Raw genomic sequence first — 16256 nt, 5'->3', positions numbered from 1 at the left:
GTAATAAATAAAGAATATTTCTTACAAATTCATTGTCAAATGGCAATATGTCAAATCAACACTATGACAGACACCCTATGGTTTGAACCCCTCCCAACACACACACACACACACGCACACAAACACACACACACCACATAAAAACATAAAGGGAGGCAATGCCCACCAAAGCACCACTTTGTGAATATGGTCCTTAGGTTCCTGTCTCTCTGCTACAAGTCTGGGGTTACACTCAGGTGTCCTTGCCTACATTCTCTTAAATGTTTTAGTGTTTTCTTTCCCCCAGCAGCTTCAGAAGGACAGACTCATTTTCCACCATGTATGACTTCAGTTGATTTTTCTCCCTCTTTTTTCCAGATAACAAGCTTTCTCTCCTCATATCTGTCCAGGGCTGCTGTTTTGCCTCCTTTTCCTTTTCAGAGACACTAACCCATTTTATTCCCTGCTGGCAGCGATGGATAATTTGCTCTGTCAATTGTTTTCACTGTGTCAGACCTTGTTGGAAGCCACAATTGCTGCTAAATGCTATCTACATCACATTCTACACATGCACCAGCACACACACACACACACACACACACTGCTCTATCATGCAGAAGATATCTCTTTGAAGGATATGTCAGCTCTTGAATCAAAACAGATTTTACATATCATGGTAAGAATTTTACATCAGGGTGCACTTAATTAAGATTAATTAAATGCAGTTGTTAACCTTAATATAGCATTGACTACAGTAATTAATATTACTCAGTGTTCAGCAATACTGAAGTTCGTGGCTCCTCTGTGCAATATGATGATTGATATGGAGAGTTTCTAAATGCAAAGCATAATTCATTGATGAACATGAAACCATGAGCTTCAGTATTAAACATTACTTATGCTTTCTTAATGCAGTTTCACGACTAATTATTGCATTAATGGACCCTCAGTGCAAACATTGCCCATATTGTAACAACTATGTTGTTTAGTTAGTCAGTGAAAGTTATTAGTATAGGCTTATACAACAGTTAGGTCCGGTCAAACTATTGATTCATTTCTGATTGGATGAAAGGCATTCCAATATTCATGATGAATGGTGATGATCGCTCAGAACATCCCGCTGAGATTCTTCAACACTAGTAATCACTGCACATATTGCATTGACGTGAACGTGAACGTTCCATTCATTCAAAGCAGAGAACAGCAATTTCATAACATCACATTTGACAGTTACTGAGTGGTAAAATTGAGTAAATGGAGTAGGGTGAATGTTCAGTTTAGAAACATATATGCTAGCAAGTAGGCTACAAATGATGGAGTACACAAGCACATATAGCCTTTTTCACTAAACTTAATTGGCTCTCAAGTGAAGTGTCCATCTACAGGGTGTCCAGGTTTTTTTATTTTTTTTCTCCAGTAATTGTAAATCATAATCCAAAGAATGGCCCATTTGCCAGCTCTCTGTTAAAAGCTGTTTTGCTCAGTGGCTCAGAGAGGCTCTGTGAAATGTCTTGCAGTGATGCTTGCTGAATACTGCAGCTAGATCTCACACCACTACCACAAATAGTGTGTCAAGCCATAGAGATCTGAGATGAAATGTTTCAAACATGATGTGTTTCATGGTTTAAAACCTCGATGTGAAAAGGCCTGCATTTGTGCCAGGAAGAGAGTCTCCAAGTTATGGATTGCCATGCTGGTGTTTATCTCATTCTCTTTGAATTCTGCTTCACTGGCCTTTTTACGATTTCCTAGGAATTTAACATGGCTCCTTGTTTGATGTATACAGTATTAAAGGCATTGTCTTGCACAAATAGTAGGTGTATGCTAACTGAGAACAGTGTCTCTGTCTCATGTTCCGTTATCTATATATAATCTGCACACAATCACGTTTAGTGTGCGTTTGGTCCTTTTGTATGTGAGCCAAAGCTTAGATTTCTGTTTTATGTAAATTTGATATCCTTACTAGAGTGAACGGCTGTTGCTTGGTTTATTTCTTATCCACAGTTGTGTGATGTTTGCATAGAGGCATGATATGTTAGTGAACATATTTTTTCTCAAACACTTCATCACAGTGTGACTCTGCGGTTGTATTAAAAGCATGATTGCTTTGTTGATTAGGGGGGAAAATGAGATCTATAATACTAAACTGTGAAATAATAGCAGTCTAGTCATTGTGATGATTGAATCATTTGAATAAGTGAGTTTAATTCACAAACACATTCAGATTTATGTTCATGTTTAGTGCTATCACCAATACAGTATGTTTTATTTTTAACAAATACAATATGTTATGTTTTCAAAGCCTGATTAAAAAAAAAAGATCAAACTATACTTTTTAATTTTGGATCTTGACTCATGACAATGACTTAGCTTGATAAATTATAGTGAATTTGTTTGGTATCTGTTCAGTAGTGAACATTAGTTGAGCTACCTTATATTCTCTGGGGTCTAGATTGTCATGTCTGTCTTACATATATTTGTAATGTAAACACTAACAATTTGCCTTGCCTTTATTTTATGACGTTTCACTGTTAAGCATCCATTGGTTTTAGATTGGCGTCTGAATGGAGTGAAGATAACTGACCTCTCTCTCTCTCTCTCTCTCTCTCTCGCTCTCGCTCTCTCTCTCCCTCCACCTTTTTCCTGTTGTGTCTGTGTCACCTTTGCCTAATGTGCATTTGCCTTTTTCTCCTCCACACTAAACTAGCTATTCTTCTTTATGTCCATGTCTCATGTGCTTGTGCTACTGCATATTTAACCACAGAAATGATAGTTAATTCATGTTAATCTCTTTTTTTCCTTGCACCCTTTCATTCCCTCTACCAACGCGTAAAATAGAAGTGGAGCAAAAAGGTAAATGACTGACACAATCAAAATCCTAGCTCCTTGTTTTGTGCCATATGGTTGAAACCCTCCTTTCCCTAGTCTGCTGGTCCAAGCTAAGCAGGAAATATGAAAAGAAAAAGCCTGTCTCATAACCCTATGGTCTTAAAGTAAATCTATGTACAGCATATCCTCAGCATGCACAGACACACAGCAAGCTTATGCTATGCCTACCTAGTGGCAGTAGTGGCTTAGGTTTCTTTGGGTCTTTTGATTTTCTTTTTTGTTCACCCCTGGGTGCCTTGTTTTTGTTGCATTCAGCCAAGTATTTACATTGTCCCCCCATATGCAGCCATGGCAACAGGTTTTTTTTTCCTGACCTTTGAACTTCCCTTCCTCTGCTGTCCTCTGTCTGCTCTCTTCCCACCCTCTCACCTGCTGTCTCGTACTCATTTATTACCTACATGCTCAGAGGACTTTAGGACACATAGGCTAGCACTACATAAAAAAAAAAAAAAAAACACAAAGTGCTAAAGACATCACTTGAGCATTGTAGAGCATGGTAACTGTTAGCATTAATGTACCTCTCAGGTCTAGTACATTATGTGCTGTAAATGACAAGTGTCGCAGAATACATATTTACAGATGTGCTGAAACCTGCCCTTGAGACCCTGTCTGTGTTTTCTTGTTGGTCTTTTAGTTTGCTTCTTTTATTTACAGGACAAGTTATTTTCCTTTAAGTTTCCCTGTTGTATATGCCGTCCCTTTTCTTGGTTTCATTATTGTACAGTATATGTCCATGAAGCAGGGTTTGTTTCATTTCAGACAAGCACAATTTTTTAATCATATATATGTTTAATAACTTACCTACTCTTTTTTTATTCTTTCTTTCTACGCACAAAACCAAACTCCTGCTCTTGCTTGTGATCGTTGGCTAGATGTAGTATCTTGGCCACTTGATGAGTTGTGTGTCCCCTCTGCTCTCGGACAACTTATTTATCAAGATGACATTAGACCTCAATTTCAAATGAACGGCTCAAGATAGCCACTGGGGCTGGTACTGATCTAGTCCTGATGTGGCACCTGTTTGTTAGACCCCACGTCAGATCTGGGCCAAATCTGCCAGATCAGGGCCAAATCTCTGCCAGATCAGGGCCAGATCTGGGCCAGTCTCGGCTGCTACTTGGGCCGTAATTTATGTTAATTTTTTGTTTGGTTTTGTTTGTTTTGCTTCCCTAAAATCTGTTTCTTGTTCTACTCTCCCCATTGCTAGTTTTTGTTTGTCCCGGGACTCTGAAAGCTGTCGGAGATCCTTCCTTTCTCTTTGAGGCGGAGCAGCAAGCCGGTTCCTGGTGCAAAGACCCGCTCCAAGCAGGTGACAAGGTCTATTTCATGCCCTGGACTCCCTACCGCACAGACACACTCATTGAGTACTCGTCACTCGACGACTTCCAAAACTCTCGGCAAACTGTCACGTACAAGCTCCCTCACCGAGTTGACGGTACTGGCTTTGTGGTGTATGACGGTGCTGTGTTTTTCAACAAAGAGAGAACACGCAACATTGTAAAGTTTGACCTCCGGACCAGAATCAAGAGTGGAGAGGCCATCATTAACAATGCCAACTACCACGACACATCCCCGTACAAGTGGGGTGGCAAGACAGACATAGACTTGGCCGTGGACGAGAGCGGGCTTTGGGTCATCTACGCTACGGAGCAGAACAATGGCATGATTGTTATTAGCCAGTTGAACCCCTATACTTTGCGATTTGATGCCACATGGGAGACGGCGTACGACAAGCGCTCAGCATCCAACGCGTTCATGATATGCGGAGTGCTCTACGTGGTCAGGTCCACATATGAGGACAACGAGAGTGAAGTCAGCAAAAGTGTCATCGACTATATTTACAACACGAATCTCAACCATGGGGAGTTTGTGGATATTCACTTTCCCAATCAGTACCAGTACATAGCAGCTGTGGAATACAATCCCAGAGATAACCAGCTCTATGTGTGGAATAATTTCTACGTATTGCGATATAATCTCGTATTCGGACCACCGGATCCAGCAAACGGTAAGTAGTTTCACATCTTCCTCTTTTGCATCCCATCACCATAAATTGCATTTCCAGTATTGGGATTTGGTTGTCCATTACTTACTTGTGTTGGTATTCCTTAGATAGCCAGCCGTCTTGTGTGTCAAGTGTCATGAGTGACTGGTTTTTAATTTAGAATCTAATATGTGTGAGTCGAGCGCAGAAGCTCAGGAGTGCCGTAAACATCACGGGGGTGAAGCACTGTGGCCCAGAAGTAAACATCATCTCGCCGACTCGGTTACAATATCATAAGGGATTGGCGTCGGGGGATTCCCGCTGACGGCCAACAACATCTCCCGTGGTGAGGCCCACGGGGCAGTAGCACTAGTGGTAGCGGTAGCTGCGGCGAGTCCTCCCCGATAGCGAACGAGGAGCGGAGCGAGCGAGTGAGCCCGTAGAGCCTCGCCGGTGAAATTAAGCCTGTCTGGACAGGTACGCAAACAGCCTCTGGGCAACCACGGATCACATCTCCATGGAGTATAATCTCAATTCCCCATCAGTCTTTAAACAAACAGTTCACACTCACCCCCCCCCCCCCCACACACACACACACACCCACACACACACACACATTCACACAGACACACACACACACACACATTCACACACGCTTGCTGTGTGGTGTGGGTGCCAGGGGGAAGAGACAGACAGCTGGGTCGAGACAAACATCCATCTGAAAGGTCACAGCAATTACAGTGTTCTATCTTTATTTGGAGTGCCACACACTGGTGCGGAGATGGACTGAATAAGTGTGTCAAATAGTCCAGCAGTCGGAAAAAAAAAGACTAACCATTCTAATCCTTCCACATGGCTTTATCTGCAGACCATGTAATACCCTCAGTAAAGCTGTGAAGGTCAAGCAAGTTTCGGCAGATTAGACTGGCCAAAGACTTACAGTAGCAAAGACATTTTTCTATTTTTTTATCAGTGTAGTAAATGTTAAGCAGAGCTGGCGCATCATACATGAAGCCATGATGGAACCAGATCAGTAAGTTGGACGAGTTCAATGAGTTTTTTTTATTTCTTTTTTTTGGGGGGGGATTTAGAATTTGTATGTTTCAAACATGGGAGAAAACATGAGCACATTGCAGTGGAGCAAAAAAAACAACATGCAGGCACATTTTTCATGAGCCAGGTTAGATGGTTTAACGGTATGTGTTTTATGTTGTATGTGCGTGGTTTGAGCACAGATGGAATGACAGAACGACATAGTTTGAGGCTCAATTAACCCAGCAGGATGCTCTGGAATTTAAATCGTCCGATATTTTGTAGTGTCATGTTTTGATGAAAGGCTTGGATTGACTGTACTGTCAGGTCACTTTGAAATCCAACCAGAAGCGAGCCAAAATAAATAAACTATTAGATTTGGATAAAAAAAGATAATAATCAGACTCCAAGAACATAAAAAAACTTTAACTGAAACTTTCCAGGTGATTTTCTGTCATCTACTTATTGAAGTATTTCTTACGGAAATGATTAGTTACTCAGGATAAATTGGCAGAGCTGAGGGAGAGGAGGAGACCCTGATGTATGCACATTCAACTAATGTGCAACTTTATACTATGAGCCCCCTTTAATCTCCTTGTATTAGCTCTGGTGAAGAACTAGCATGCTCTCAATGCACTGTCACTCAGAGAGAACTCTCCAAGAAGAAGTGGCAGAGGCAGTCAGTTCACACCCACAGACAGAACGAGACAAGTTCAGAGCTTTAAGGGCTCTTCAGACATGGTACTCGAAACGGAACTCTTTGCTGCCAGTCTGACATCCATTTTTTATCCTTACATAATAGGCAATAACAAACTAATTGTAAATAGCTGAACTAATAGTAGGGTCCTGGGCAGTAGTCTCTGATTACATTACGTCCATAATTTAGAGGTGTGTATTTACACTGTACATTGAAAAAGACTGAGGGGGAAAATGAAGCATTAAATACAAACTTGTAGACATGCATCATCAATCTAAAGTTAATTAGTTTCCAGTTACGCCATAACAATAACACACCTTTGATTGATTGCCTCTGATGCCATGATACTGGCCCCCACTAACTGTGAACAATAGCACAGTTATTCAGAACCGCATGCCAGAGCACATAGTTTCACATCTTTAGTCAGTGGAGGAATTGATAGTGTCTAGTAAAATATGGCCTTCTGAATCAAGATCGTCTGCAAAATGGCTTTGTGTTATGCCAGGCCAACATCTGTGGCTCCGTCTGAAACAGGCGGTCTCCAAAACAACATGTCCGTGTAGATTACACCTAAGTGGCCGCAGCGGAGACGGAAATGTGCTTATGGGGGGCGGTGCCTCTTGCTGAGGTCTGCGTCTGGCTCCGCTCTTGCGATGGACTTGTAAAGCCAACCAGCCAGCCAGCGGTCCAGGCAGCGCCTTGAGGCCTCCCGCGTCTCCACACGGCACAGCCACAGCCGCAACGTCTGGACTCCTCTAGATCAGCAGTAAAAGAATTAATTACATCAGTAATCAGCACTGATGATAGCAGTTACATGCTAATTCAAAGATGCACTCTGCATTTTGTCTCAGGGCAGTGCGCACGCTGTGAGACGCCTTTCCCCAGTCTCGAGGGTAATCGTCCATGAATCTAGCGCTAATAGGCTGTTGTTTTATTTATTGTGCTCAGTGTACAATAGTTTTCATGTTGTGGTAATAGGAACACTAATTTAAATTCGGAGGAGAGTTTGGAGGAAAGTGTAGTGTGTTAGACATGTGTTAAATGTTGCTTGTCTTAAATGCTTTTTGTTGGAACTACTCTAAAGGGCGGTATATTGATGATAACTTCATAACTCAAATGACCCTTCTAATTAAAAGAGAAACTGACAGAAACTGTAATTGCTTATATTTGATGTACAGCATTTTATCCCATTGTAGGCTTAAGGACTAGTTTAAATTAAAGGAATTTACCCTTTGGATTTGCACTGTTGTGTTGCAATTTAGGGCTTGTTGACCACACTCGGATTACCTCTGATCAAAAGTGATATTTCCTTTACTATTATCTCAATTTGTTTATTTGGAAAAAGCCAGCAGCATAAAGACCCAAATAGCAGAGTGATTATTGATTTATTTTTCTTTTCTTTACAAATGACCTACACATTGATTTTTGTAAACCATCCATGCAGTTTTCCAGTACAAATAAGGCAACCTTCAGCAATGTGTTCAGTGTCGCTGGTGTCAGTGGTGGTCTTAAACAGCATACAAATATTAGTAGCTGCCCACCAGATAATGAGAAACTCAAGGTATTGCCTTTATGCAGCTGACAGAAATTAGACAATCAGGCCTCTTCTTCCTTTTTCATAGAAGTATTACCAGCTCTCCTTTTAATAATTGAGTAGGTAAGCAAGGTTTGTGTTTGTTTGCACGATTTAAGACATCAAAAATGCTGTTGCGTTTTACTTCATGTAGAAATAGATGTCTCATAACCTAAGGTGGAAGATCTTTAGTCAGGGCTATGGTTATCCTTAATATTACACACCAGTAGACTTAATAATGCACACCAGTGTAAGGCTACTAATATACTTGATCTGCAGTATGTTAGACACATTGATAATTACTTACATTGCTTAAAATCTAATGTTATGAACTGCTGGGGCTCATGTCAGTCAGACTCACCAGCTGTAATCTCAGACTAGATTATTATCTTTGTGTCTTTAAGAAAACAAAGGCCTATGGATCCAGTCTAGCCCTTTGGCATTATCTAGGGATGATAGCTAAGCCTTGACAGATCTATATGATACAAATGAACATGTAGGCGTACGATATCTAAAGTGAATTCAAATAGCAGTTTTCATAGTGGAGCTTTCATATTCAGTGTCAGTGCTGAGCACATGACTGACAGACAGAATATATACAGACCAAAGATTCTAGAACAGAGCTCTGTTCTAGAATCTTTGATACAGACCCTTTCAAGAGAGTTCCATTATCAGCATCATAGTTGGCCCCACAAGACTTCCTTGTTAACATTCCATATGTTATCTTAATGCAGAGGAAGTAGTTTGGGGCCCAAATAGAATGTTCAAGCATTGTTTTTGTTTACCTTGTTGAAAGGGTCCATATATGAAACCATGCACAGAGTTTGGGAAAAGGGTAACTACCGGAACACAAAACCACTTAGGAAATAGATTGTAGGAAATGTGCCTTGTTTACATATGCATATTCATTCAATGATGGTTTTGCAATTCCACATTAAAACATATATTTATTTATTATCTGGGCTTCAAGCCAGGTTTTTTTGTTGCACATAGAAATTTACATCTAATATTTGATCCGTTTTTAAAACACACTGACAGAAGCCAAGGACTACACAATACAAGCAGCATTGTGACTAGCTGATACTGTGTCAAAGGAAAAAAATACAGGAAATCTTTCAAACGTGGCTGGTGCTCAAATGGATTGTAACTAAATTAGTCAGCAATAGGCTTTACTATGTACTATCCATAGTTAAAATAAAAACAACATTGAAAGAGAAGGAGAAAGAGCGAGAACCCAAATAAATAGGAACATTTGGTCGAAGCAACACATTCTTTGCTCTCCAGTTGCCAGTCTTTATGCGCAGGGCCATGCATTACAGACTGCTGTGCAGTAATTCATAGGCCCTGTGAAAGGCCATGTGATCCAGTGGAGAGTCTCTCGCCAGCTGCAGTGTTGCATGTTGCCGGTCCCCTCGTGTTGTTTCAGCTGAAGACAGAAGGCTTTTATGCATAGCTTTGTACAACTAAAGAACTTCGCATGAGCGGATCAAGATACTGCAGTGCTTAGTTGCATAGTTTCTTTTTTTCCCTAAAACATTACACTAGAGGTTATTCATGTGTGCATGTAGGCAGTATTAGAAATGTTAGTCTGTATGCAGTATTGATTATTATTACAGAAAGTTTCTCTTAGTGAAAAGAAAAGAAAGCATCTGAATGAGCAAGAAAGACATAGCCTTGCATAATTTAATTTCTTCATAGTTATTCTGCATCTAAACCTTCAATCCAAGACATCAAAGAGATCTAACTACAGTACGGACTGTAGCTCAATAAAAGGCCAAATGAAGTGCTGTGTAAATTATGTCCGCAGCCGTAAGAAAGACTTGCTAGTGTTTACGCTTCAGTATGTAGGTTGCATACTGAAAACTATAAGTTGCGAATAAAGCAAACAAAGCAAACTATAGTGACTATTGTGGCGCCTCATGGGTTTAGTAAATTCTCAACTTGACACATATCCTTTTTTATTTTTACTGTTAGAGTGACAACCACAGCCGTAACCAAATTCCTTGTCTGTGAGAACATAGTTGGTCATAAAAAGCTACCTCTGATTCCGATTCTGATTGACTCTGGAGGAAGAGATGTTCTCAATAGTTTGGTTTGGTGTGCTGATGCCTATTGCAGCTGGTCTGACAGATTTGCTGCTCAGCCTTGCTTCAATCCAGCATCTTGATTAAAGAGACACCGACATGTGAATGCTGGTTAACAACCACCAGATTACCATCAAAACCTCCCTCTAACACTCACACTTGGCAGAGAACTCACTCATGATATTAATTTGGAGTTGAGGCCAAGTTCCTGCTCCAAAGCTTCTGTAGCTGTTGATTGGTGGAGACTCTCTTCCTCTAGTGGCAGCCTCCATCACAGGGTTTTGGGGAGTGCTGAAATCATAGAGACGTATTCATTCAGATGCCACACAAATCAATACGTCTTATGAGTTTGTTTTGCACATTCAGTGCAATGGATGGCAGACTCGGGCAGTTAAGCAAATTGGTGGTGCATTGCCAGCCGGCATGCTGTCTATCAGTATTCTGCATTTGCATTGTGGGGAAACAAAAGCAGATGCGACGTAGAAGCTTGTGTTTTTCCACACACGGCTTATTCCCATGTTAGCTACGAGTTCCACCTGATGTGTGCAGCCTTTTCCTGAGCGACCTGCGTGTCTGACCTATGACAGCCAGTGATAAATAAGCACTGCTCTAATTGAAAAATGCCTGCAGACCCTTGTTTTTTTCCAAGTAAACATGGTGTTCCCTTTTTCCCCTCACGTTGAATGTTGAAAATATATATATAATACAGAACAGAAACAGAAGTGCGGAGACGTATGTGTATTGTTTTGGCCCTTGGCATCACATTACTTACCTCTCACCTGCTTTAACAATGTCCTGGGCCCAAAGAAAGCAACAGCAGCCAAAGTCTATATTATGTTCCGACAACGCAACAACACAAACCAGAGGTGTCTCTCTCTGTCAAAATTTAATCAGGCATGCTTCAGACTCCCAGGCACACAGCTCCGTCAGGCAGCAGGAACTGGCTGTAATTATTTCCTGGTATGGAGCTCAGGCTGAACCGCTGAAATGAGATGAGAACAGGAGGGAGAGCAAGCACTAGAGTAGACTATGCACGCGTTCCCATAATGCATTTCTCACATAGCATAGCTAAGTTGTCACAGTGTTTGATTAGTTTGTTGTTTAGATGGCTGTTCTTGAAGCTCTGGTTCATGAATGTGTTATGGGCAGTGAGCAACTCACTGTGATCTCAACTTTCTGTTTCTGCTTGTTAGGCCCGGTGATTTTGGAAGGAACCTTTTCACCAGAACCGGTCAAGACTACCACCACGACCACGACAACCCTAGCGGCCAAGACGGTCGTGAACACGGTGATGACCACCACCGTTGCCCCAAAGCCTGGAACCAAAGTGTTCAGGCCGCCCCCGCTGCCGGCGGTCCCCGAGAGCACCACTCGTCCCTCTCTGGACTCGTTCCCGCTGCCTGCCCGCTTCTGCGAGAGCGCGGAGAAGAGAGACATCGTGTGGCCCCAGACCCAGAGGGGCATGCTGGTGGAGAGGCCCTGCCCCAAAGGGACGCGCGGTGAGCTGCCTGTTTTTCTCACCGGCCCCCAGACACACACACGCACACACACACACCCACACACACACACACACACACACACACACACACACGCACACACACACACACACACACACACACACACACACACACTCACACATATACAAAACACACACTCACATACACACACACACACAGAGTCACACACAAGCCCCAGCCTAGCAACTACTATACCATGAGCATGCTTGACTGCACGACACAGCTTAACACAGTTCAGCTCGGCACAGACTGCCCTCATTTACTGTAAATCACATGCTGCATGCATAGTATTGATTTGTTGAGCTATTGCGTTGAGAAATATTTGCCAGTACGTTAGATGAAAGGGTAGTTTTTACACAGCAGCATCTACAATTATGTTATCACAATTAATTTAACGAGTATTTTCTTCGGTTTAGTTTTTATAAAGATCATTTCACATGATGATGGAATAATTTGCGGTAGATCTTGAAGATAATGAAAGTTTGTTTCACATAAATTGAAACAGGTGTCTTTGTTAAAATATGTGCATTCATGGCCTATTTAAAGATCTCTGTGCTGCAAATCAGCATATATTGTATTGATTTGTTTTGAACTGCTTGTGGCTGAGTGGCTGCCGGTGTTAACACACTTGCTGTTGATACTCTAGGCACTGCCTCCTACTTGTGCGTGCTTGCCACGGGAGCCTGGAACCCGAAAGGACCAGATCTCAGTAATTGTACCTCCCACTGGGTCAATCAAGTCGCTCAGAAGGTTTGTTAGGCCTGTTCTTTATGGTTTATGGAAATGTAATTGTTTGTGTACCACGTCTTGATGAATACTGAATAGTCTTAAATGACAAGGTTCAAATTGTGTTCCCTTTACTCCTAGCATGAGATTTGAAACATAAAACATTGCCCCGGGCTGTCTAGCCGAACCTCCCGCTGGTTTAATCTGATACTCCAACCCTGAACCTGTGTTTAAAACAGTGTAATATTTGATGATGACTTGAGTTAAAACAGCAAGTCATTAAAACACATTGGACAAAGCCCCAGATTTTATGCCCCTAAATTAACTTTTATCAAAAAAAAGCTTTTGTTAATATACCCATGGAATATTATCAGTTTTAATTAGTCCCAAATCGCTTATGAGTGGTATTGCAAAGGACTATTCTCTCACAGCGTGAAAATTCTCTAATGAGAGGAGGGAGCCTTATAGTCTAACATAATATTTTCAGAACCATGCTGAGAGGATAATTTGTATCACTGCAGATCCGGAGTGGGGAGAACGCGGCGAACCTTGCCAATGAGCTGGCCAAGCACACCAAAGGGCCCATCTTCGCCGGCGACGTCAGTTCCACCATGAGACTGATGGAGCAGCTTGTCGACATCCTGGACGCTCAGCTTCAGGAGCTGAGGCCGAGCGAGAAGGACACTGCGGGTCGGAGTTTTAACAAGGTAGTTAACGCCGCTAATGATGACGGCTTCGCACTTTGTATTGCATGATTTATAATGGCGGTCTTAATGCAGGGTGCCTGTCAACAATCTTTAGGGAGCCATGAAACAAGCACAGTGAAATTGGACTCCTATGCTTCCAGTTACTCAGTCATTAAATGCAGTACTCAAATAAGAGACATTTCTTTTCTTTTCCATTTTCAAGGAGTGACATGCTTAATATGTACATAGTTAGAGAGACACACAGTAGTCCGCATATAGGCGCCAACACTGTCACTTGCTATGCACATCAGTAACATCATTTTTAACCGCCACACATTCCATAAACAATGGATTTCATGGAGCGGCGGCAACATAAATAGAACTGAATGGTAATGTGCAAGGCTGTGGTGAGTGGGGTTGTGTTGAAAACAGTGGAATTAAGTGGAATCGCATGTCAAAAACAGAGTGTGCTGCAGTGATGTTGGCGCCTTTGTGTGCTGGGGGCCTGTGCACCTTTACGCACTGATAAAGAAAGGCAGTCCAAGTCAAGTCAGCACGGTGATGACATTTCCGATGGTTATTTCGACTGCAGTCAATCAGGTCTGAAGGACAAACCTGCCGGGCTTCTGTGCTGACCTCCTTCCCTGACGTCATTAGTCTTGCACCTGTAGATAGTGTAGGAATCGAAATCCGACTCAGAACAGGAAGGGGCAGCTGGCTGTCCAGTTGGATATGTCGGCTAACTCCTTTACTCAAACTCTTCCAACCTGCTAATTGTCTGTTTTGTGTTTGATCTTTTTCTCTCTCTCTGTCTCTCTGTCTCTGTCTCACTTTCCAATGAAAGCTTCAAAAGCGAGAAAGGACATGCAGGGCATATATGAAGGTATCTGAGCTCTTCTCCTGCATCACAGCTCTCTCTCTCTCTTTCTCTCATCCCTCTCTCATCTCTCTCTCTATCTCCCTCTCTCTCTCTCTTTCTCTCTCTCTGTCTCTCTCTCTTTATCTCTCTCTCTCTCTGTCCACCCCCTTCCAATCCTCTGTTCAGCCGCATGCGCAGTTCTTTCTGTTCCTTATCTTTCATTGCGATGCCTGTAGCCTCTCTTGTCCGTGCTCTTTCGGTCTGTGGTTGACCAATCCCTTCCCTCCACAGTCCAGTCTGGGCGCGTGTGTGCCTGTGCCGTGTGCCGAGATGCAAACTTAACGGCTCCCAGTTCATTTACTCTTAATGATTTCAATTCATCCTTTCTGCAGATTCCTGCCTTTGTTTTTTTTTTGTTCTTTAATTTCTTTTTATTCTGTTTGTTTATTTGTGTGTTGTGATGTGTTTTATGGTTGCAGGGCATCTCTAGCTTCTGCTTGACTCCTAATTTGTTGTTCCCAAACCTACGCTCTTCTTTTTTTCAAACTTGTGTGTGTGTTTGTGTGTATGTGTGTCTGTGTATGAGTGCACTGTTGTTTTCCAACCTGCGTTATCTCTTTGTATTCAGGAATTCGCTGCACAGATTACACCAGCTTAAAGTGGCCAGCAAATACTCTCAGCGTAATTAGATTGTGAATGGCTGTAACACTAATGTTTGTTATTGTATTTGCATGCTCTTCTCTACCCTTTGTACCCTCAGTATCGTTTATTGGACTTTATTGGGTTATGAGGTCTAGATTCTTGCCGCTCTGCTCATTTCCATAGTTCAAACCTGTCACAGTCCTCTGTGTCAATTATAAAAAGATTATATGGCTGTTAATTATTCCTGCAATATATTTCTCTCCAGTGCCATGGTTTGTGTGAGTGTAATTTGTGTGTGTGTGTGTGTGTGTGTGTGTGTGTGTGTGTGTGTGTGTGTGTGTGTGTGTGTGTGTGTGTATCTGTGTGTCTATAATATCACAAAGAACTTGATTCTTTAATACAGATACAACAAAAAAATACTGTATATCACATTGCATATTTGAAGGGTAGATTAACATCATGGAAAATGCTTTCCTGACACAATTAGTACAGTCACAACATCACAGTTACCTGTTGGCTACAGCTGTCTCTCTTGGGCCTAGTGCTCTTCATGTTTCTCACCGCTATGTACATCTTCCATGGAGGCAGCAGTGGTAGCCGCAAAGCAATTAGCAGCATTGGAATGAACCTGCCACACAATCACTTTTCATTGCCTTTGTTATGGATGTAAAATGGCTGACTTTAGCGTTTGCTTTTGTGCATCCAGGCCATTGTAGACACAGTGGACAACCTCCTGAGGCCTGAGGCCCTGAAGTCGTGGAGGGATATGAACGCCACAGAGCAGACTCACGCTGCGACCATGTTACTGGATACTCTGGAGGAGGGAGCTTTTGTCCTGGCAGACAACCTAATGGAGCCTGCCATTGTGAAAGTACCTGCTAACAATATAAGTATGTGCAATTTAACATCAGGACTCATTAGTCAGTTGTTTTGTTTCAGTATCAAGTCTTTTCTACACAACAAGCAACCAAGTCCTAGCTCCATTAGACATGTTGTACTGTATATGAATGATACAGCTTCCAGATGTTTTTCATTATGAGTAGCAGACTTTGTACACACCAGGCTTGTGCAAAATTCAGAATTGAATTGAGAATGACTCCTAAATTCCAATTAAATTCTTGAATTTTAATTGAATTTGAATTGAGGTCAAAAGCAGAATCTAAAATTAAAAATCTAATTTAAATTAAAGGTTGTGAGTTGAAATTCAATGAAATACAAATAAATTATTATACATTATTTAAGTGTAGTGTTTAACAATGAAGCTTCAGAGTATATGTCAGATATGAATCAAACACACAACTTGTAACTTGTAACAGTAACCAATTACATAACCAATAACCTTCCCAACACTTAATGTATGTGAGATTCAACACATTCTTTCTGTTATGTGACTGGAATTTCTTTGAATTGCCATGAATTTATTTCCACTTCCTGTTATTCCAATTCAAATTCAAATTCAACTTCCTGTGTTGTGGAGCCATTTCAATTCAAATTTCAATCCATGAATTGAATGGAGGCCAAATTGCACAGGCCTGGTACACACATGTAGTATTTGTGTTTTTATTAGTGCTGTGCTTTTGTGTCCACC

At 41.7% G+C, this 16256-nt stretch overlaps 1 protein-coding gene across 6 annotated transcripts in view; it reads left to right on the top strand.

Moving 5' to 3' along the window:
• The window catches only part of adgrl2a (adhesion G protein-coupled receptor L2a), a 79573-nt gene that overhangs the window by 41149 nt on the left and 22168 nt on the right, over nucleotides 1–16256 (top strand). For 4 of the 6 annotated variants that reach the window (XM_076278060.1, XM_076278064.1, XM_076278063.1 and 1 more), the window contains exons 5-10: nucleotides 4076–4876; nucleotides 11432–11737; nucleotides 12402–12505; nucleotides 13003–13188; nucleotides 14012–14050; nucleotides 15375–15558. In XM_076278060.1, coding sequence (XP_076134175.1) covers nucleotides 4076–4876; nucleotides 11432–11737; nucleotides 12402–12505; nucleotides 13003–13188; nucleotides 14012–14050; nucleotides 15375–15558 — 1620 coding nt within the window. The remainder of the gene's footprint in view (nucleotides 1–4075; nucleotides 4877–11431; nucleotides 11738–12401; nucleotides 12506–13002; nucleotides 13189–14011; nucleotides 14051–15374; nucleotides 15559–16256) is intronic. The other 2 variants (XM_076278061.1, XM_076278059.1) reach the window with 1 other exon arrangement.

The sequence above is a fragment of the Alosa pseudoharengus genome, unplaced genomic scaffold (genome assembly GCF_046254945.1).
Source record: "Alosa pseudoharengus isolate Yale_2024_CS ecotype anadromous, Long Island Sound unplaced genomic scaffold, YU_APseudo_1.1 YU_APseudo_1.1_scf_11, whole genome shotgun sequence".
Lineage (NCBI taxonomy): Eukaryota > Metazoa > Chordata > Actinopteri > Clupeiformes > Clupeidae > Alosa > Alosa pseudoharengus.
The sequence above is the reverse complement of the archived record's forward strand: the minus strand, read 5'-3'. Positions and strand labels throughout refer to the sequence as shown.